Raw genomic sequence first — 23,863 nt, 5'->3', positions numbered from 1 at the left:
ACCATCTTAGCCGATAAATTTACACATCAGGAGTGCTAAGAAGACACCTCCATTGAAGATCTGTCTTAAACCTCTAAACCAATCTCCAGTTCATTTACATTAATGTAGAAAAAGCTAAACTAGTAATTCTAAAATTCAGTTGCTTCGTTGCATTGTCAGAATTAGTGTTATTCAGTTTTGTGCTGGCTCTTAGCAGAGAAAATTTAAATCTAAACTGTTTTGGCTATTGTTCATAGTCATATACCTTCGCATGCTTTGATTTATGTAAATGTCCAAGCCCTTAGGTAAATATACTTCCCCTGACACTTCATAACAACTTTAAGTGGAAGTATTCCATCATTTGGAGCACGACAGTATGTTTCAAGCATAAGCTCTTTATTCCTGAAGAACTCATGCTCAAAACATCGACTCTCCTCCTCCTTGGATGCTGCCTGACTGGCTGTGCTTTCCCAGTGCCACACTTTTTGACTCTGATCTCCAGCATCTGCAGTCCTCACTTTCTCCTCTGTAGAGTCAGGAGCAAAGTTATGAGCTGCAAAATTCCCGGCCCTTAAACTGCTATGATAGCCAAAGTAATAATATTGACCAGGTTCTGATCAATGGAAACCCCAAGGATACTGATATTGAGGAGATCAGGTAAAATAATGCCATTTAATGCTGGACACTGATGGTTGGAATTTCTGCTTTTGGAGATGGTTCTTGTCCACTTATCAGCTCAATCCTGAATGTTGTCCATGTCGTGCTGCAGATGCATTTTGACTGTTTCAGTATTTGAACTGCCATGAATGGTACTGAAAACAATTAAAAAGTACTTTTTGCTTAATTACTTGTACATGAACATTCAGAACACACTTCAGCTATTAGATGTCATGGTTATTCAACCTGATCATAAATAACAAGAATTATCTTGGTATCAAGATACAAATAGATAATTATGCACCTGAACTGATAATTCTCAACTGAAATCTGGTCATTTCAGTATTACCATCAATTGTATCGTGAACAGTTTTTTAAAAAAGTGCAATACATGGAGTCAATACATTTGTTCCAATTGTTCTTATAAAAGTTTTGTTTATTTTTACTTTCTAAAATTTACTTGCTTGCCAAATAATTTTGTTGCCTGACAAGAGTTTTGCCACTGGAGGAAAGCATTAACAAAAAAAATTAAGTTTTCTGCTTCTATGAAGACAGCGCTTCTAGATTTATTCTAACCACATTAATATCTTAAAAAATTAGATGACATATGGAAAAATATTTCATGTTGAATGCACTCCCACATTTTTTGAATACTGAACATTTATAACATCAATGTGAAAATAACCTTACTCACCAAAATTTAACTTTGCAGAGAGAAATGCGTAAGGAAAAAAGAAGACTTTTTGCAAAGAGTCAGAAACAGAGCAAAATTGAATTCAGCTGATTGGAATTGGTTCCAGCTCTATTACAGGGAAAGGAGCTCACTGGTTAGAGAGTCTCTGAAGACTGATTAAATCTTGTATATTCTTATATTTTGACATGATAAATAAATTGATAAAATAGCTCCTTATCAATTTGGTCCCCAATTTGCCCTATTTCTTCTTTTACCACCCACTTACTATCTTTGTGCTTATCTAACACTTGTAAATTTCCCTTTATAGCTGCCACTGTTTTAACCCTTTGAAATGATTAGTATGATGTCTAACATACTTCTTCTACCATTTTTTTCATACCCAATCTGAATATTGTTCTTTGTTTTGTTGTAATTAAGTCAACTCCTGCAATACTACACTCTTTTCTCATATTTCTTCTTTGCTTCTCTAAAATGATTTTTCATATCCCTTCTGAACCTTCTGTTTTCTCCTTGGTTATCAAATGTATTTTCTATGACACTGGTCATAAGTACACTTTATATTAATTTCAAACGTTGATTTCTCCATCTCTTGATGCTGACCGGCTTGCTGTGTTCTTCCAGCCTCCTGCTTGTCTACCTTCTCATTCAGGGAGCTTTGGACCGATTTGTCCTACCTTTCCCTTTGAGGGATTATGCCTTGACTTTACCCAAAACATTTTCTCTTTGAAGGTAACTTCTTGCTTAGTTACAGTGTTTCCTACCTTTCATTCTAGTCCACCCAGCCAACTCCATTCTTGTTCTAATGTATTCGGATGTCTAAAAACTAATTTTCTTACTCTGGATTGCCCATTGTCATTCTCCACCATCTTCTTAAACCTAATAATCCAATTATCACAATCCCCTAAATGTTCCCTTGCAGTCACTTAACCACTTGACCCACCTCATTTCCAAGAATTAGGTACAAGTACAATCTTACTCAGAGTTAGTTCCAGTGTCCCATGAAAATCAAACCTTCTCTTCTGCATTACCTTTCTAGGCAAAAGTTCATCTATCTTATTGTTCTCTCTCTGTTCTCACATGCATGTGGCACTACAATGGATCTGGAGACTGGACATAGAAAACAAAGAAAACAGGACGAGGAATAGTTCAGTTCACCCTTTGAGCCGCCTCAGCTGTCCAAAACAAATCATTATTGGTCATCCAACTCAGTACCCTGCTCTAGGTATCATCCCGAAGGCCAGAATCATAGGAAAATAGAATTATACCTCAGCATGGCACAATGAAATAATCATGCTGGTATGAAATAAGCTTAGGAGAGCTACTTCTGCAGAAAGTAGGATGTTTCCTGACAAAAGTAGTAGAAACGCGTGCAATTTGGCCCAGTGCCAAGACAGAGGGAACGGTCAGTAATTCAAAACAACAGTAATTTGCAGCATAGGAGTTAGTCAGGTCAGCATACACACAGGAAGAAACAAAATCAAAAGACCAAACAGTCAGCTATGAGATCAACCTGGCCACTGTGATGTGATCATATCAAATGATTACTTCGAGAAGTCATGAGACCGCAAGAATTCTCTCAAACTAGATCACAATGCGGGCTTAGAACAATGTTGTTTGTTGTAGGGAAATAGTTGTTACTGTCTTTAATTTAAATAAACTATGATGAGATTAATATGGCATGTGGCTACTGTAATGCAAGAATGTATAAATACCGTTATAATGCACATTTCATTAATGCAAATTCACTGTAATGTGATTGACGAATTTGGGACACTTCCTAAAACGCAAATTTTTAAAACGTGTGTCAGTTGTAATAAAATCATAAGATATAGGACTGAAAGCAAGGCCATTCAGCCCATCAAGTCCACTCAGCCATTTAATCATGGCTGATGGGCATTTCAACTCCACTTACCCGCATTCTCCCCATAGTCCTTAATCCCTTGTGAAATCAAGAATTTATCAATCTCTGCCTTGAAAACATTTAATGTCCTGGCTTCCACTGCGCTCTGTGGCAATGAATTCCACCACCATTCTCTGGCTGAAGAAATCTCTCCTCATTTCCATTAAATTGACCCCCTCTAATCCTAGTTTCCTGCCTAACGGAAACAACTTCCCAGCGTCCACCCTTTCTAAGCCATGCATTATCCTAAGTTTCTATTAGATCTCCTCTCAACCTTCTAAACTCTAAATGAATGCAATCTCAGGATCCTTAGCCGATTATCATATGTTAGACCTACCAGGGAAAAACAAGGACTGCAGATGCTGGAAACCAGAGTCTAGATTAGAGTGGCACTGGAAAAGCACAGCAGGTCAGGTAGCATCTGAGGAGCTGGAAAATCGATGTTTCGGGCAAAAGCCCTTCATCAGGAATAAAGAGCCTACCATTCCAAGGATCATCCATCTGAATCTCAGCTGGACACACTCCAGTGTCAGTATGCCCTTCCTGAGGTGTGGGGCTCAAAATTGGACACAGTATTCTAAATATAGCCTAGAGCTTTATAAAGTCTCAGAAGTACATCGTTGCTTTTATATTCCAATCCTCTTGAGATAAATGACATCATTATATTTGCTGTCTTAATCACAGACTCAACCTGCAAATCAACTTTTAGAGAATCCTGGACTAGCACTCCCAGATCCCTTTGTACTTTGGCTTTATGAATTTTCTCACCGTTTAAAAAAATAGTCCATGCCTGTATTCTTTTTTCCAAAGTGCAAGACCTCACACTTGCTCATAGTGAAATCCATCAGCCATTTCCTGGACCACTTTCCTAAACCGTCTAAGTCTTTCTGCAGCCTCCCCAACTCCTCAGTACTACCTGCCTGTCCATCTAAATTCATATCATTGGCGAACTTGGCCAGAATGCCCCGTCCCTTCATTCAGATCATTAACATATAAAGGGAACAGCTGCGGCCACAACACTAAACCCTGTGGGACCCCACTTGTCACCTTCTATCCCAACTGTGTCTTCTGTCAGAAAGCCAATCTCCAATTCATGCAGTAGCTCACCTCAAATGCCATGGGCCCTCACCTTACTCAGCAGCCTCCCATGAGGTACCTTATCAAAGGCCTTTTGGAAGTCTACGTAGATAACATCCACTGGGTTTCCCTGGCCTAACCTACTTGTTACTTCTTCAAAGAATTCCAATAGGGTTGTCAGGCATGACTTCTCCTTACAAAATCTATGCTGACTTGTTCTAATCCGATCCTGCACTTACAAAACTTTAGTGATCTCATTCTTAACGATGGATTCTAGAATTTTACTTACAAGAGAGGTTAGGCTAATCGACCTATAATTTTCCATTTTTTGTCTTGATCCTTTCTTGAACAAGGGGGTTACAACAGTAATTTTCCAATCATCTGGGACTTTCCCTGACTCCAGTGATTTTTGAAAGATCACAGTCAGTACCTCCGCTACTTCCTCAGCCACCTCTCTTAGAACTCTAGGATATAGCCCATCTGGGCAAGGAGATTTAGCAAATTTTAAACCTTTTAACTTTTCTGGTAATTACTCTTTTGTAATGGCTACCATACTCAACTCTGCCCCCTGACTCTCCTTAACTGTTGGGATATTACTCATATCTTCCACTGTGAAGACTGATACAAAGTACTTATTAGGTTCTTCACCTGTTTCCTTATCTCCCAGCACTAGCCTTCCAGCATCAATTTGGAGCGGCCCAATTTCTACTTTTACCTCTTGTTTGTTTCTTAAGTATTGAAAGCAGCTTTTACTATCATTTCTAACATTATTGGCTAGGCCTATCTTCATATTTGATCCTCTCCTTCCTTATTTCTCTCTTTGTTATCCTCTGTTTGTTTTTGTAGTCTTCCCAATCTTCTGATTTCCCAGTGCTCGTGGCCATTTTATAGGCTCTCTGTTTTTCTTTGATACATTTCCCAACTTCCTTCGTCAGCCATTGCTGACTAACCCCTCCCCGGATAATCTTTCTTTTCTTTGGGATGAACCTCTGCACTGTACCCTTGATCAATTCCTCTCTCATGACTCTATAATTAACTGTAACACCATTACATCCAATTTTGCCTACTCACTTTCAAACTGCAGACTGAACTCTATCATATTATGATCACTGCCTCCTAAGTGTTCCCTTACTTTAAGATCTTTTATAAAGTCGACCTCATTACATAGAACTAAGTCCAGAATAGCATGCTCCCTTGTGGGCTCCATCACAAGCTTTCCAAAAAGCCACCCTGTAAGCATTCCGTGAATTCCCTTTCTTTGGATCCACCAGCAACATTATTCACCCAGTCCACCTGCATATTGAAGTCCGCCATGATCACTGTGACCTTGCCTTTCTGACATGCCCTATTTATTTCCTGCTTTGTCTTGCATTTCTGGTCCTGACCACTGCTGGGAGGTCTGTATGTGATTACATCACCAACACTTTCAGCGCTATTTCTGAAGCACGATTTTTCTATAATGTGGGTTGCACAAGAACACGACCATCACATTAGAGAAGAACTACCTGTATACTGAATTTAATTGGGACGGTCAGACTGCCTTAGGGACTACATCCAGAGACTTCTCCCATGTTGCATTGGTAAGAAGCTCCAAACAAAGATCAATTTGTGCTGTTGGACATGGGATTCAAGACTTCTCTTTAAAATCTTTCCCCAATAATACTCTTTCAAAAGATAACTCTCAAGTCCCAAGTTCAGCGACGCAATTCAATCTTTATTTGAGCTATTTACCAATACAACATGAGAGAGACACTCTGGAGGCAGTCTCCAAAATGCTACATTGGTAAAGAGTTAAAATTGTATCAATAAATTCAGGACTTGAAAGGCTTCTTTGAAAGAAACCCTCCTTCAGCCCCATACCCTTTAAATCTCTTTAGCCTGAATAACTATATCAAACACTTCCTGAAAACCTTAAATTGTTTTGACCTTAACAGCTTTCTCCCGCAGAGAATTCCACAGCTCCACCTCTGAGTGAAGATATTTCTCTTCAGCTCAGTCCTACATGACTTATGCCAAAACCTTAAACTCTGACCTCTGGTTCTGAACTCTCCAGTTATACTAAACATTTACATATAAAATGTTTCCTACATTTACCCAGTTTAGTCCTATTAAACATTTATAGGTTTCTATGACATCCACCCTCATTCTTCTAAACTCCAGCGAATATAGTCCTAACAAATTCAGTCTGCTTTCACAAGTCAGTCCTGACGTCACAAGAATCGGTTTGGTAAATCTTTGCTTTACTCCTTCCATAGCCAGAACATTCTTCCTCAGATAAGGAGACCAAAATTGCACACAATACTCGAGGTGTGGTGCCACCAAGGGGCTGTATAATAGTAGTAAAACATCCCTATTCTGGTACTTGAACTCAATCATCATTCAATATAATTTGCCTTCCAGTTTTTGCTACCAAAGTAGATAAACTCACATCTATCTGCATTATAGTTCACTTGTCATGCATTTGCCCAGCCACTCAAACTTGCCCAAATCACAGTGGAGCACCTCTGCATCTAATTCACAATTCACTCTCCCGCTTATTTGCGGTGTCTCATCTGCAAAACAGAACATATTATATTTAGTTCACACAGATGCAGCAGGTAATAAGGCGGCTACTGGAATATTGGTTTTATTTTTCGGAGGTTGGTGATTTAAAAAGAGTAGGGAAGCCTTATTGCAACTGTACAAGATGCTTATGAAACATCTGGAGTACTATGAGCAGTTTTGGTATCCATACTTTAGCAAATATATCATCACATTGTAGGCAGTCCACTACATTGGCTCCTGGTATGGAGGGACTGTCTTATGAGCAAAGGCTATATAGGTTGAGATACTACTCACTGGAGTTTAGAAGAATGAAAGATGATTTCAATGAAACATAAGGGATTCTTAAGGGACTTGACATGGCAAATGCTGAGAGGATGTTTCCCCCCATGAGTGAGTCTAGGACCACAGGGATTAGTCTTAGAAAAATGGGTGCCAATTTAAGACTGAGATGAGGAGGAATTTCTTCTCAGAAGACTGAGTCTTTGGAACTCTTTACCACAGAGAACTGTGAGGGCAGAGTCCTTATGCATATTTAAGGCCGAGATAGATTGATTCTTCTACTGATCAAAAATCTAAGATTATGAGGAAAGGGCAGAAAAGTGGACGTAATGAATTTCAGATCAGCATTGAATTGCAGAGCAGGCTGGGGATACTGAACAGTCTAACCCTATTCCTTACAGTTTTATGGTTCCCTTATCGAAAATCATCAACAGATATTGTAAATAGCTGGGGTCCACTACTGATTCCTGTGGTACCCTATGTATCACTGCCTGCCATGTAGAAAAAAATCCATTTATTCAGACTCTGTTTCCTGTCAGCCAACCAGTGATTTATTCATGTCATTACAAAGCCCTCAATTCCATATGCTTTAGTTTTACATTTTTATCTCTTACGTGGGATCTTAGGAAAGGTGTTTACAAAATCCAAATAAATGATATCCACTGGCTTACTCCTCATCAACCTTACTGGTTACATTTTGGAAACAGTCTAGTCAATTGTCAAGCATGATTTTCCTTTTGTAAATCCATGCTGACTCTGTTGGATTCTTTCACTATTTTCTGAGTTATTAAATCTTTAGAATGGATTCTAGCATTTTCCCTACTACTGATGTCAGGCTAGCTGGTCAGATTTCTCTTTAACCATAAGAACTGTTCCAGATTATACATTGGCAGTCATATTTTAAGATTCTGTATCTTTTATTTCTAGGGCTAATTCTTTCAGTATTTTGGGAGCGATTTCATCAACTCCATTTCCTCAGTAATACGGGTTTCCTTCAGTTCCTTACTCTCATTAGATTATGCTCTCCAACAATTTTTGGGATGTTATTTGTGTCCTTCTTTGTGAAGACAGAACCAAATATATACTTAATGGTCTCTTTGTTCTCATTATAACTTCCTCTGTTTCAGCTGTGGCTATGGTGTAATATTCTAACTAGTTCCCTAAATTCTGATTGCAGAACCACATTTCCCTTCCTACCAGTCATTGGTACTAAAGTGGATCACAATCTCTGGCTGTTCACCTTCTCCCAGAAGAATGCCCTGCAGTTGCTCTATGACATCACTGACCCTCGGGCCAAGTCTACAGCCACAGAAACATTTGTGTGTTTCCTCAGCACATTACTCTTCCTTTCTTTCTCCTCCCTATCACTTGGTCTAACATTCCCTTATTCCGGATGTGTCTTAGTTAAATTCAAGTATCAGTAGTTCTTTAAAAATGAAATGTTCTTCTAATTGACAGCAATTTAAAGATAGTCCCAAATAGCAGTTTCTTACCAATGAATGAACTTATTGAAACAGAAGAAGAAAAAAGTGCCTCCTCATTACTGTTTGCCAAACTCCCACTCCGTAAACTTTCATTCTTGCAGTATACAGTTTTTTGACTCTGCTAGAATTTCCACTTTGAATCAAATTCCCAAACGCACTCACTGCAGTCTCTGTTTCACTCAAGGCAAGTCTATTTCATATTGACCAGAGAGTCAGAGATGTACAGCACGGCAACAGACCCTTCGGTCCAACTCGGCCATGTGACCAGATAACCCAACCTAATCCAGTCCCATTTGCCAGCAATTGGCCGACATCCCTCTAAACCCTTCCTATTCATATACCCATCCAGATGCCTTTTAAATGTTGTAATTGTACTAGCCTCTACTACTTCCTTTGGTGGTTCATTCCATACATACAACACTCTCTGCATGAACAGGTTGCCCCCTAGGCCCCTTTTGTATCTTTTCCCTCTCACCATAAACCTATGCCCTCTAGTTCTGGCCTCCCCTACCCAGAGAAAAGACTTTGTCTATTTATTCTATCCATGCCCTCATTATTTCATAAACCTCTATGAGGTCACCCCTCAGCCTTTGACGCTCCAGGGAAAACAGCCCCAGCCTATTCAGCCTTTCTCTACAGTTCAAATCCTCCAACCCTGGCAACATCCTTGTAAATCTTCTTTGAACCCTTTCAAGTTTCACAACATTCTTCTTCTAGGAAGCAGACCAGAACCGCATGCAATATTCCAAAAGTGGCCTAATTAACATTCTGTACAGCTGCAATATGACCTCCCAACTCCTATACTCAATACTGGCCAATAAAAGAAAGCATACCAAACATCTTCTTCACTATCGTATCTACCTGTGATTCTACTTTCAAGGAGCTATGAACCTGCACTCCAAGGTCTCTTTGTTCAGCAACACTCCTAGGACCTTACCATTAAGTGTATAAGTCCTGCTAAGATTTGCTTTCCCAAAACTCAACACCTCGCATTTATCTAAATTAAACTCCATCTGCCACTCCTCAGTCTATTGGCCCATCTGATCAAGATCCGGTTGTAATTTCCAGTATCCTTCTTCGCTGCCCACTGCACCTCCAACTTTGGTGTCATCTGCAAACTTACTAACTAACTATACCTCCTGTGTTCACGTCCAAATCATTTATATAAATGACGAAAAGTAGTGGACCCAGCACCGATCCTTGTGGCACACCACTACTCACATGCATCCCTTCTGGAAGAAGACTCAAGTTTGGGCCGAGATGAGGAACAGTAGGGAAAATAAAAGTCACTCATGAGTATGGTTTAGGGCCCCTAAAATGTAACCAAAAAGTTGGACGCTGTATCCAAAATGATATATTAGGTGCTTGTGATAAAGCACAGTAATAATCATGGGTGAGTCTAATCCATCTATAAACTGGAAAAAGTAGATTGCCTGCAGTAGCCTGGTTGAGGAAATTATAGAACGTTTGAGACAGTTTCCTTGAACAGCTCATTTTTGGAACCAATCAGACAGTCGGTTCTCAAAGTATAGCCCATCAACACCTGAAAACTGTGTGGCAAGTCAGGAAATCATCAGTTTGTTACAGTATTTAAAGATGCAGCTGCATACTTGAAGGATTGATTCAGATGACCTTTCAAAGCACATAGATAGAGCTTTGATAGAAAAAGTAATAACATTACTCTGAAGTTCTCCATTCAATATACTGAAGAATTACCTAGTTTCTGGTTGTATACTTAGAATGTTTTATTTCCATTTTTTTTCCACATATAGATAGAGCTTTGATAGAAAAAGTAATAACATTACTCTGAAGTTCTCCATTCAATATACTGAAGAATTACCTAGTTTCTGGTTGTATACTTAGAATGTTTTATTTCCATTTTTTTTCCACATATAAAAAGGTGTTCTTGGGAGCAGAAACTACGTAGCTTGTGGAACATTCAAAGGCCATCAGCGACCTTGATCACGACATCACCTAATATCCAATTTAATAATCCTGAAACAAGTGTAAGAAGCTCCCTCTAAAAAACACCCACTCTCATTACAGAACAAACAATTTTGCATTCAGACTAAAAAAGTTTTTTTTAATAACGTAGCTCATTACAACTTTAACCCTAATATCTCAGGGATCAAAAAACATGTTGATTACGATTTAATTAACGAGTAAAAAATGAGGTCTGCAGATGCTGGAGATCACAGCTGCAAATGTGTTGCTGGTCAAAGCACAGCAGGTTAGGCAGCATCTCAGGAATAGAGAATTCAACGTTTCGAGCATAAGCCCTTCCTGATGAAGGGCTTATGCTCGAAACGTTGAATTCTCTATTCCTGAGATGCTGCCTAACCTGCTGTGCTTTGACCAGCAACACATTTGCAGCTACGATTTAATTAAATATAGTAATTAATAAAGAATCTTTAGAGTTTCTCTCTGCCTATACCAGCAGCAATCCCACAGCCAATCTGCAAGGCTAACCAGTGTCCTCCTGATCCACCACAATGCATTTAAGAACAACAAGAATACAGCTCAATTCAAAATAAAAATTGTGGCATTTACCATGAAGACTAATAGGTGTATAGCAACTGGAAAATGTAATGTTTGCAAGAAAATAATTTGAGGTGAAAAAAAGATATCCAGTAAACTAGAAACTAGACAAAAAGACTTAGCAAGTGACATCGTCTGAATATGTATCAATGAGTATCAGCAAAATGGTCATGTTACCTATAGAATTTTCAACTCAAAATCCTTAGTGAAGCGAGAAACCTCGAATTCTGAGTTAGCAAAGTAATGTAGATGCTTCATAAGATTCATGAAGAGGCACACTTTTGTAATTAATCAGAAAAGAAAACATTCACAACATCTTCACAATGTCAATAAACTTTACCATATCAACAAACAACAGCTAACAGGATTCAACAATGTCCACACAACGAGTCACAAGACGTAGATCACAATGTTTTCATCTTGCACAGCAAGATGGCAAAATTAAAGCCAATGATGATAATCAAGTACAAAACTCTCAAGGAGTTTTGGAAAGACATTGTCACTCACATTCATGCAAAGGCTGGATGCATTAAAGCTATTGTGAAAAAAAGAGACTAGAGAAGATTGGAACTTGAAATCATGAGCACTGTACAACGAAAAACATAACCCACTTTGCCAACGAACCAGCTTGTGATGAGATTTACCAACTCCAATTTGATATTTATTCTCACTGGGTCTATTTAATGCGTTCATGAAACTTCACCACTGCACAAATAATCAACCTTTGTACTATTAATGATGATTTCATTTATACTGTGTCAAATTAAATGTATATCATTTGTAATATTGAAAGTTAAATAAATGTTAGAGAATTAATGCAATTTCATTAGTATTATTGGTTTTTATGCATGATAATTCCTGAAGAACATTATCCATTTCAAAGTCAAAGTCAATCTCATGAGTTTGGCTTTAAAATGTCGAACTTTGACTTTCACATGAATCAATCCTGTGATTCCAGTATAGGCAGAGATAAGGACTGAAAGACTTTCTGTCCCAGTTGTCGGGTCTGATGTCAGCCCTTGTCTCAGGGCCCTGAGTATGGACACTACTACTTTGCATTCTACAGAAGCACAAAGTACTCCAAATATTTATATTTTTAATGACTCAACACACTGAATGTCAGTCAGTCCTGTTATTCATCTTTCATTTGTTAACCTCTTCAAAAGTAGTATTCTTTAACCATGGTTATTAGATCACTATATTGATATAGATAAATTAGCAGTAACAAGTATTTAAAAATTAGTAATTAGGACACAAGGTCTAAAATGCTCTGATTCAAATAAAATATTAATTATTTCTGTATTCTAATATGATGGTATATGACCAAGTCAAATTTCAAAATGAAATGTGGCTTAATAGATCATTTCTTTTTGTTTAGTTGGTTAACATGGTGGTTAGTCACTGAGGCATATTCACATGAAACTGCAAATTTCCTTTAATAAACAGAATAGTTTCAAGGCGGCAGCTCAACACCACCACCTTCAAGGACAATTAGGAATGGGCTACAAAATTTGGTCTAGCTCTCATCCCATGAGTGATTAAAAAACAAATTGAGAATGCCATAGATGCCATGATTAAAACTGGTGTGCTTTTACTAATTGTCCAAGACTATGACAAGTGTTATTAATACCATAGCTCTAATTAGTAGACCAGGAGGAAAAGAAATAGCAACAAAAATAAAAGCTGGAGAAATTCAGCAGGTCTGGCAGTAACTCTGAACAGAAAACAGAGTTCGTGTTTCTAGTCCAGTGACCCTTCTTCAGGAAGTACATCTGACCCCCCTTCTCCACAGATGCTACATCACCTGCTGAGTTTCTTCAGCAATTTCCATTTTTGTGCAAGACTTTCAGCATCCAGAGTCTTTTGCTTTATAAAAGAAACAGCTACTTTTGTTCAATTCAAGTCAGTTTTGTTAGTTCAGGAACATGAACAGGCAAGCTAAACTGTATCGAAAAGTTTAAACAGTGTCCGACATATCAAATACAATTTTAACAGATATGCACAATTATAAAAAAAACCCTCTCAATCTTACATTGTGCATTTCTATAGAGTAGAAAAGGGTCTTGTAACTGAAAGTCCAAATCCTTGGTAATTGGTTCAGTCCTGTTCTCCACATTAAGTCTGTTCATGATGGTAAAACCATGCCTTGGAGAAGCAGATCTGGAACCAAAAGCAGAGTCAGAACAGCATTAACAAATAATTGTAAAAATGACCACCTCATACTTAAATTCCACTCCTATTAGTTAATTCAAGTACACAGATTATGAAAAAATATCTACAAATAGAAATATTATATGTGTAGATTGCTTTTTCCCAAACAACCTGTTGTTATGAGACACCTCTGAAGCAGGTGGGACTTGAAACTGAGCGGTACACTTGTTAAAAAACACAATCTGCAGTCATGCTAAAATATGCCTGCTTCTATGCTGTATGACTCGTGTGACTGTCAGTCCAGGGGTACGGACACTATTACTTTGCATTCTACAGAATCACTCCACTGCTTTGTTGATTGTTAAACCAGTTTATGCCTATGCAATCTTGCTTTAACCTTTTTTAGGACTAGTTTTGCCACCACTGGAATGGAAAATTAATAATCTCTAGATGTCAATGTTGTTGAGTTTTAGCAAGTCAGAACATTTAAATCTCGTGATTGTAAAACCTCATTAATTTAGAAGGCACGTAAATTCTGTACTTCAGATTAAGTTTCAAAATTGCATTGAAATCTGACCCTGGTGCAAAAACAAGCAATCCAGAATATTTCAACAAATGGATGACCAAAACACTCTTCTCAATATTATGCCAAATAGTTCTACAACACTGATGATTTTTTTTTAGAAACAAGTGATATTCGACTGCAATCTACAAACCACAGTGGCACAGTGGTTAGCACTGCTGCCTCACAGCGCCAGAGACCCAGGTTCAATTCCCACCTCAGGCGACTGTCTGTGTGGAGTTTGCACATTCTCCCAGTGTCTGCATGGGTTTCCTCCGGGTGCTCCGATTTCTTCCCACAGGCCAAATATGTGCAGGGTTAGGTGAATTGGCCATGCTAAATTGCCCATAGTGTTAGATGAAGGGGTAAATCTAGGGTAATGGGTCTGGGTGGGTGTGGACTTGTTGGGCCAAAGGGCCTGTTTCCACACTGAAATTAATCGAATCTAATCTAATGTTTGAGTTCAAAATGGTCAAGTAAAGGCAAGGAAAAGCTAACAATTTCCATAATTTGTAACAGGACTAGGGAAATAAAACAATTCTCCACTCCATCACAGCATCCAGTAGTTTTGTGGCGTTGGAAGTCTGCCTGTAACCTACAGAAAGAAATCAATGGCATTACTGCTACTTCAACCATAAGACACAAAAGGTTTCTTCAAAAACTGAAGAATGAAAAAACTACTTACGTGAAGTACTAAACCCAAGTACAAAAAAGCCAATATGCTCATACTAAATGTGGCATATCAAGGCAAGTTTGGATGATGTACCATGAAGTTACACAACAAGAATTGCTTACTGTGAAAAACAATTTCTGAAAAAAGAATTGCTGTATTATTCATGCTATACATTGGCCAACAGTCACAATCCATTCAGCAAGGGAGGAAAGTAGAATCCAATGTCAACTGTCTTTGTCATTGTAACTTCATGCTCTTCACAACTGAAATAGACACATTAGGCACGCACACCGTCAACTCTGCAGCAGCAGGTAATTCTGATTACACATTCCCTCAGCTGACAATCCATCGATGGAGTTGATAAAAGGAAGCATGTGAAAATTATTGATGCCTTGTGAAAGGATACTGTTGTTCAGGAAAGTAAGAATGAGGAAGAAGCCTGAGCAACTGGGTCCAAATGAACAAGTGAAGATGACCAACTCCATTATGGGCTCTAATTTTTTTGTGATTTCACAATACAACTGACAATATTGTGATCGCATATGCGGTAAGCAATAAGAAAATCTCATTAATGAGATACTTAATGAAAAATAACAGAATTTGCATTGCATAGCTTGTGTAGTGTTCATGCTTCAAAAAGTCTGACTTGAAACATATTAATATTTGTTTTGCAACAAAACCTTCACGCTGATAGAGTATCTCGCCGTGAGTAAAAGTGAAAATTTTTTTAAAAATCAAGATGTTTGATGGAACTTTAGTAATTTATTCACTTTACAAACTAAGCAAAACATACTCAAGTATAAAAGTGTAAAGTGAAAATGTTTAAAGGTTTATATTTTATTCCTTCATAGCAAGCTCAGATATCAATTCTTTGACAGGGTATTATTCTTTAACATAGATGTTAAATTTCTTTATGTGCCTATTACAAAAGTCAACTGCAGTAAGAATGGATATGACACCTAATCTCTATTAAATCTTTGAATTTCTACATTGAGTATTGGGGGGGAAAACAAACAACAGAGTTGTTGCGTTTCAGTATATATGATGGCGGCATGGTTAGCACTGCTGCCTCACAGAGCCAGGGATCCGGGTTCAATTCCCACCTCGGGCAACTGCCTGTGTGGATTTCCTCCCACAATCCAAAGATGTGCTGGTCAGGTGAATTGGCCACGCTAAATTGCCAAATCAGGAGTAAATATAGGGTAGGGGAATGGGTCTGGGTGGGTTACTCTTTGGAGGGTCAGTGTGGACTTACTGCGCCGAAAGGCACGTTTCCATACTATAAGGAATCTAATCTAATATAAAACGATGTTTCACACTAGAAAAATTTTATCTCTGGGTGATATATATGTAAAAGTCAATTATTGCAGAAACATCTTTGTTCAGTTTACAAATATTATAACTGAGAATTCTAACTTAAAAATCCTGGATACTGTATTGTTATATCCAGATGTGAGATCAAAATATAATTGAGATGACAATTTTAAAGACATATTTATTGTAAAAATCAGTTCTAAGTTGTAGTATGATATTGAATACTGTATTATAAAATCTCTTCAATATTTCAAGTCATTTCTGCGATGAAAGTGCTGTTGGCTGGGCCAGCAATAATCCCTAGTTGCCCTGGGAAGGTGGTGGTGAGCTATTTCCTTGAACTGATGCAGTACATTTGGTGTAGGTGCAGTTGAATCCACAATGCTGTTTGGAAGGGATTCTGGAGCTTTGAACCAACAAGACCGGGCCGGGGGGGGGGGGGGGGGGGGGGGGGGGCGGGGGGAAACCATTATATATGGTGAGTGCTCAGGAGAGAAGCTTGCTGGGAGAGGTGTTCTCATGTACCTTTCCCTTTTGTTCTTCCATATGGTAATTGTAGTGGGTTTGGAAAGTACAGCTTAGGGCAACTTGGTGAATTTCTGCCACGCACCTTTAACTGGGACAATGCTGTTATTGTGCTGTTACATAGTCAGTAGTAGAGAAAGTCAGTGTTTGGGGAAATGGTGCCAGTCAAGCAAGTTGCTATGTCCTCGGTGGTGTCAAACTTCATGACAGTTGCTGGAGTTGCAGCAATCCAGGCAGGTGGAGAGTTTTCTATCACTCTCACTCTCGAGTCGTGCCTTGTGAACAAGCTCTGGGGGAGTCAGAAGGCGAGTAACTTGCTGTAACATTCTTAGCCTCTAACCAACTCTTATGACCACAGTTAGTTCATTTCAAGTTTAAGGTCAATGGTAATGCCAGGGTGTTGATTATGGGGATTCTGTGATGGAAATGGCATTAAATATCTTGGGGCAATGGTTAGATACTTGCTTGTTGGGGGTGGTTATTACCAGGCACCTTGGTGTAACTTTTTCTTTCCATTTTTCAGCCCAATCCTAGATATTGTCCAGGTCCTGTATTTGCAAATTAATCTGACAAGTTTCAGTATCTGATGAGTTACGAATGGTACTGAACACAGCGTAATTATCAATGCACATCCTCACTTCTGGTCTTGAGATGGAGAGAAGGTCATTGATGAAGCTGCTGCAGGTGGTTAGACCTAAGAAACTACCCTGAGCAATTCCTGCAGAGATGTCCTGGAGCTGAGATGACTGATGGTCAACAACCACAATCTAACCAACAGAGTTTTCCCCTTGATTTCCATTGATACTCATTTTGCTAGGCTTCCTTGATGGCACATTGTATCATTGATTTCAAGGCCATTCATTCACATATGCCTCTGGAGTTCACCTGGTTTTATCTTTGTGATTCAAGACGGTCATGAAATCACAAACGAAGTGGCTCTGGTGGAACCCAGACTGAACAGAAGCAATAACCTGCTCACTTAGTAAGTGTTCTTGATAGTGCTGTTGATGACACCTTGTACCACTTCACTGATTTACTGAGAGTATACTGAATGGTAATCAACCTAGTTAGATTTGTTCTACTTTTTGTGTACGTGACATACTTGGGCAATTTCCATTTTGTTGTGTTGATGCTGGTATTATAGCTGCCATAGAATAGCTTTGCAAAGGTGTAATAATTTCTGGAACACAAGTCTAAGTACTTTTGACATAATGTTGTCAGGAGTCAATCCTTTGCAGTATTGGTACCTTTTTATACATTTCTGGATATCATGTGAAGTGAATCAAATTGGTTGAAGACTGGCATCTGTGATTCTAATGCATCAAGCACTTTTGGCTGAAGATTGTTACAAATGCTCAAGCCTTCTCCTTTTTGAACTGTTGTGCTAGGCTCCTCCACCCTTGAGAATGGGGGCATTTATGAAGCCAGTACATTGTTTAGTTGTCTACCCCATTAATAATCTGAATGTGGCAGGGTTTCAGAGCTTAGATTTGATCTGTTGGTTATGGAATCACTTCACCCTATCACTTGTCTGCTTATGCTACTTGGCACACAAGTAACACCTCATTCTTAGGTCAGCCTGGTGCTGTTCCAGGTATGTTGTCCTGCACGCTTAGAGTCATAGAGATATACAGCACAGAAACAGACTCTCGGTCCAACTCGTCCATACCGACCAGCTATCCCAACCCAATCTAGTCCCGCCTGCCAGCAACCGGCCCATATCCCTCCAAACTCTTCCTATTCATGTACCCATCCAGATGCCTTTTAAATGCTGAAACACTTTTGTTTTCCTGAGGGCTCTCAAGATTTGTTTGGATTATTGTGGCTACTATTTCATTGTCACGAACTCCTTTATTTGTGAGATGCAGTCATCGTGTCTGTATGCCTATAGGTCTTTGCAATCATAGCAGCAGAATTAGAAAAATTCATCAAATCAACTCTCCATTAAACTTAATGCCACGTCACGCAAGGGAAGCTTAAAGTTCAAAAGTAACACAGTATTTAAATTGGCCCAAGACAACAGCCCTAACTAAATTGTCATATTTCATTAATATTCAAAACAAAATCCCAGTAAAATCTACTCATGCAGAATTTTGTATTTTGGCTTAAGCATAAGAAAATACAAGAAAACACTTCTTATTTCCTTCTCTGGATGTATCTTTGGGCCCCTAGGTGGCACAAAAAAGAAGCCGCGTCTGCTTTAGCAAATTCACTTTTAGTTAGATTTTTGATCAAATTGGCTCCTTTTAACTAATCAGTTTGGTGAATGAGCACAAACACCCTTGCCAGTTTTAGCCAAATCCAACCAAATCATCTACACTGTTCCATAATCCTTCATCAACTTTATTGATTAATTGTTAAATGTTGCTGGTGCACATTTCATTTCAAGCAGCATTACAAAAAATATTTGGCTTTAGCAGTTAATGGAATTTGCCAATATCTTTAAGTATTCCACATGCGTGACAAATCTTGCTTGCCAACTACTCTTAATTTAACCTTCCAATCATGGAACGAGATATTAATTAGTTCTTGTTATTGTATTGAATTGGCAATTATCCATTCCTTTTGAAACATGCAGTCTCAGCATCATCACAATAGGTGAGCTCAAGCTATTATGTTCAGTAACAATAGTGTCCATCATGAACTTAATCTCTTCCATTGGAGGAGGGTATCCCAATTGAGTCTGACAGGGCATTGTTTTATGGGTAACACGTTAACACCACTTTTAACCAAAAATGATTTTGCTGGTGTAATCACACCAATCAACTTGAGAGTCTTTTATAACTTTTTAAGTCAGTTTCATTGTTTCAGAGGAGATAGCATAATATTCTAAAATTTTAATAAACTTTATTATGAAAGCCGATTACTGGAGGGTTATCGTTTAAATTTTTTATTTGATTCTCTCTTCAACTGTTTTGATACTTTCAGTTCAACTATGCAACTATGAATACATTTCTATCAGACTATCATAGTATCTCTTGAACATATGAAAAAAAAGCTTATTTATCCACCTGTCTAAAGTTTACTACATAATTCACGGAACCACATCCATGCTGGGGTAAAAGTTCTGTTCTGAATTCGTGATTCTTCTGAACTGAAGTCAAATCTGAACTATAGCCCCTAATATACATTTTTCCTGTCATATGGCAATATCTGTAGTATAAAATTCATTCATTTGGATCAAAGTTCTGTGAGGCACTTGACAGGAACACATACAATTTTGGAAATTACTTCTTTAGGTTATTATTCCAAAATGGCTTCCTAGCAAAATAGTTATCTTCTCAGAACTGAAGCCACAAACTGCCTATTTTAAAATTCCAAATTCCCAAAAGCAACATACAAGTCATTCTTCTGTAATGTGATGGTTGTGTTCTTGTGCAACTATACGTTATAGAAAAATCACACCTTAGAAACAACACTGAAAGTGTTGGCAATGTAATTATGTTACAGCCAACACACATTTTAACAGTTCACGCTTTAGAAACAGTGTCCCCAATTAGTCAATCGCATTATAGTGAATTAATTTAACAAAACATTATAGCAGAATGACCTGTACAATACATCTTTTCTCACACAGTATCAGGTTCAAAATTATTTTCCTGGCAATAAACAACATTCTATTTCACTCTTGACTGTGCTTCTGTAGAGATGTATGCATGCATTTGTTTGTACAGGCACAGTGTTTAAAAATTTGCTATCGTATAGATCACAATTTAAATACTGAAAAATATATATTTTTCTAAACTTGCATAAGATGATTTAACAAATTGGCCCATTATGCCTACAGCAGTGTTTCTCACAGCTCTTCAATGCTTTTTTTATCCCTGTATCCTCCAGCTGACAAACGTGTTGCATCATCGTTTGCTGAAAGTGCAAACTAGTAACAGTATAACTGGACATCAAGGATGTCAGTGAAATCAAGATTGCAGCTGTTTGCCAAATAAATCTAAGGAACAAGAAAGAAACAGAATGTGCGAGGAGAATAGAAATATGACATTTATAGAAAAAAAGTCAAATTTTAACTGACATTTTGTAAAATCTTAACCAATCTGCCAACTGAATAAGTGAGATTCTACAGGATTAACTGATTACTTGCCAGCCACAGCTCAGCTGCCACAATATTTATTTTAAGCAATATGATAATTATGTTTTTTCTAATTTATTAGTGGGTCATGGGCGCCACTAGCTGGCCAGCATTTATTGCATTTCCCATGGTGTCCATGAACCGAGTGCCTGACTGGCCATTTCAAAGGATAGTTGTGAGTCAACCACAAGGTGGTGGGTCTGGAATCACATGTAGGCAAGTCCAGATAAGAATGGCAGATTTCCTTCCCTGAAGGGCATTAGTGAGGCAGATTTTTTTTCTGATAATCGGCAATAGTTTCATGGACATTAGCAGATTCTTAATTTTTAAAAAATTAAATTCAAACTCCATCATTTGCCATGGTGGGATTCAAACCTTATCTTCAGGACATGAGCTGAATTTCTAGATTAAATAGTCTACTAATAATACCACGAGGCCATCAACTCCCCTTATTACTAGGCTTAACATTCTATGGCAAATTTAATGTGAAATTTGCAGCAAGTTAAAATTATCATAAAAAATAAAAACAAAAAAGAGGCTAAAACCAGGAAACTAGTTGGCTAAAATGACGAGCAGAGGCTGAAAGGTATGCAATGTATGGCAGATTCTTGAAGATCCACACGTTCAGCCATGCAGCTTGGAGGATACATGTGCAGTAGACAATTTGGTCTATCCAGGCTACTTCTGCAATTGAAAAAGGAAGTGGCCAATCACTTTTCAGTTTTAATTCCTGCCTACCCTCCATAACTTTTGATTTTCTTGTAGTCCAATAGTCTATCTAGTTGTGTTTAAATGTCTCCAGCAGTAGACATTAAGTCACTAGTGATCTGAATTCTTATAAATAGGCTCTGCATGCAACAGTGTTTAAGAGACTGGTGGTGTTCACTTATTAATTGAGCTCTATGAGTAACTATAAAATGGCATAAAAGATTAGTTTCAGTTCTGTCATTTGCTAACTGATCTTTGAGAATGTAAGAAGTTCAGCAAATTGATGGATGATTCTCTACTTCAAATCCTCCTTCCCATGTTATCCAAATATCCCTTAATTTTGTTTTTTCCCTAAAGATCCATTGAACATAATTGAAGATAAAACATCCGCAATTCTCTAGGTAGAAAATTCCAAAAACTTTGTTTCATAATATAGCATTAACATTGGGAAATTATGTTCGAAAGTAGAATAAATGCCTTTTTGGATTTAGTTCTTTGAAGGTGAAAGGTCAGAAACTACTTTGTCAGTATTAGACAAAACAACATTTCTAACAAAATAGGTCACTTGCGTTACAATAAGTGATATCCTAGCTACCCAAATGAGGTTAATGCTGAAGTGTTAATTCAGCTCGGCTTTTATAACCTAGGAAAGAGAAGTTAGACGAATGGATAGTTCAGAAGATCCATACCAGCTATCACTCTGATCTAGTATGAAAAATAGTATGTAAATATGGAAAAACCTTTAAATCAGAACAAAGAATTTAATCTGAAACATTAAATCTGTTTCTCTCTACAGATGCTGCCTGACCTGCTGAGTGTTTTCAGCATTTTCTGTTTCAGTGTTAAATTTCCAGTGTTTGCAGAATTTTCCTTTTGTATGAAGGTCAATTTTTTAAAAAAATGTCATTATAACTTTGTCTGGTATTTTAATGAAGAATTCTGAAATGTCAAACCTGTGCAGAATCAGGAAAATGGAAAGGTTAAAAATGGAAGTGATAATGAGAGGTTGACTACTGAACAACCTGGATCATTTCCCATAGATATGTTTTAAACCTGTTGGAATATAGTGGTGTCCTGATGTCTTAATGAGGTTGAAGATCACAAGACAGCCAATAAACATCTCTGCTCTGCAAGTGAACCAAGGGAAAAAAAATATCCTCTCACTGAGACACTCACCAACCACTGTCAAAAGGAACAAGGACAAAATAAATTGCAATCAACCTGCGAAGCCAAGAATCTCAAAACTGACAGTTCAACCACTAACATCAAACCTACCAGCAATATCCACTGTAACAGCTGTAATGTTCTATCATCTACACTTCACAAACTACTCAGGGATTGATCAATTTTTTTTAACATTTGTACATTTTTCTTGGGCTCACATTTTATTCCTAATCTGCGTGCGCATGTGCTACAACAAAGCATTTGACGGTGTTCACAGCTCTAATATGAAGTTCACATGATGGTAGAACTTGTGTTTCACAAGTTAACCTCAACCTTTATTACAACTTCTAACATTCCTATGCATTCATTAATTATACGCAGAATTTTAATTGTAATTAAAAGTTGACCTGGAATTCTACACAGCCACTGTATCACTTCCGCTTTGATTATTCTACCAATTTATACCTCAATCGCAGATAACAGAGTTTGCTCTCCACTGCCTACCTGTAGTTCCATCAGAGACATAACCATGCTTTTTCTAAAATTTAGAAAAACCTCCCATGGTTCATTTATTATGGTGTTCTTAACATTTTACAGATAAAAATCTGAAATAAGAACCAAAACTGACTGTGATGTAGCACAATGAGATGTCCTGATCCAGGTACTTTGATAAGGTTCAAATTCTGGACCAAGATTTAAACAGCAAAACGTTAATTTGAGCATGAAACTAACTGACATTGCTACTGTAGAGTAAATACACCTCTCATCATAAATTCATGCAAGATTTTCTGGTTGTGAATTTTATGGAATGTTGACAAAGTTAAGGTGCAAGACAGGACTGGCTTGTTTTACCCCCATATCCCTTCACACCCTGAAGAGATAATAATCTCATTTCCTTCTTCAGGTGCTATTGCACATTTTTTTTAAAAAAATACATTTTTCACAACTTCAATAGATACAGAGAAGGCCAGGATTTTGCAGTCAGCATTGGGATAGTGCTCACTGCTGACTTCAAAAGAATGCTTCCTACAAAGACCAAGAAATCTCTGTGCCATGGATTTCACCTTTCTTTGACATTCATTTGAAATCAGTGACACATCCAGGTGGTTTCCAGGCATTCAGCAACAATGATGTTTTGAAGCAGGACAAGCAAGCCAGTCTCGACGTATGGACAGCAAACCTGAAGTAAAACTCACTGATTATTCCTCGTTTAGAAATTTTGATGTACCAAGAAAATGGACAGACATATCTGAAGTTGAAATATTAAAAAAGATTTTTGATATTAGAAATCTTGGAGTTATCTATTTGACATGAGATAAAATAAAATAGAAGCTTCTAAGGTCAGAGAAGTCCTTGAGGATTAGCACATAGTTAAAATTTGCTACTGGACTTGAACCCCAATACCCCACAAAGGACTCTCACCTCTGCCTGCCAGCACGCTTGTGAAACTGTCTCTCAACTGCACTAATTACCATTCAAGGAGTCCATACAACAGAGAGAGAGGGGACCGTTTCTGGCACACAGGGATAT

At 38.0% G+C, this 23,863-nt stretch overlaps 1 protein-coding gene across 4 annotated transcripts in view; it reads right to left on the bottom strand.

Moving 5' to 3' along the window:
• LOC132824741 (mRNA-decapping enzyme 1B-like) overlaps positions 1-23,863 on the bottom strand; it is a 93,082-nt gene that overhangs the window by 34,637 nt on the left and 34,582 nt on the right. For 2 of the 4 annotated variants that reach the window (XM_060839422.1, XM_060839423.1), the window contains one exon: positions 13,185-13,312. The exons of the other annotated variants lie outside the window; for them this stretch is intronic. In XM_060839422.1, coding sequence (XP_060695405.1) covers positions 13,185-13,312 — 128 coding nt within the window. The remainder of the gene's footprint in view (positions 1-13,184; positions 13,313-23,863) is intronic. 4 annotated transcript variants of the gene reach the window in all.

This window comes from Hemiscyllium ocellatum, chromosome 19 (assembly GCF_020745735.1).
Source record: "Hemiscyllium ocellatum isolate sHemOce1 chromosome 19, sHemOce1.pat.X.cur, whole genome shotgun sequence".
Lineage (NCBI taxonomy): Eukaryota > Metazoa > Chordata > Chondrichthyes > Orectolobiformes > Hemiscylliidae > Hemiscyllium > Hemiscyllium ocellatum.
The sequence above is the reverse complement of the archived record's forward strand: the minus strand, read 5'-3'. Positions and strand labels throughout refer to the sequence as shown.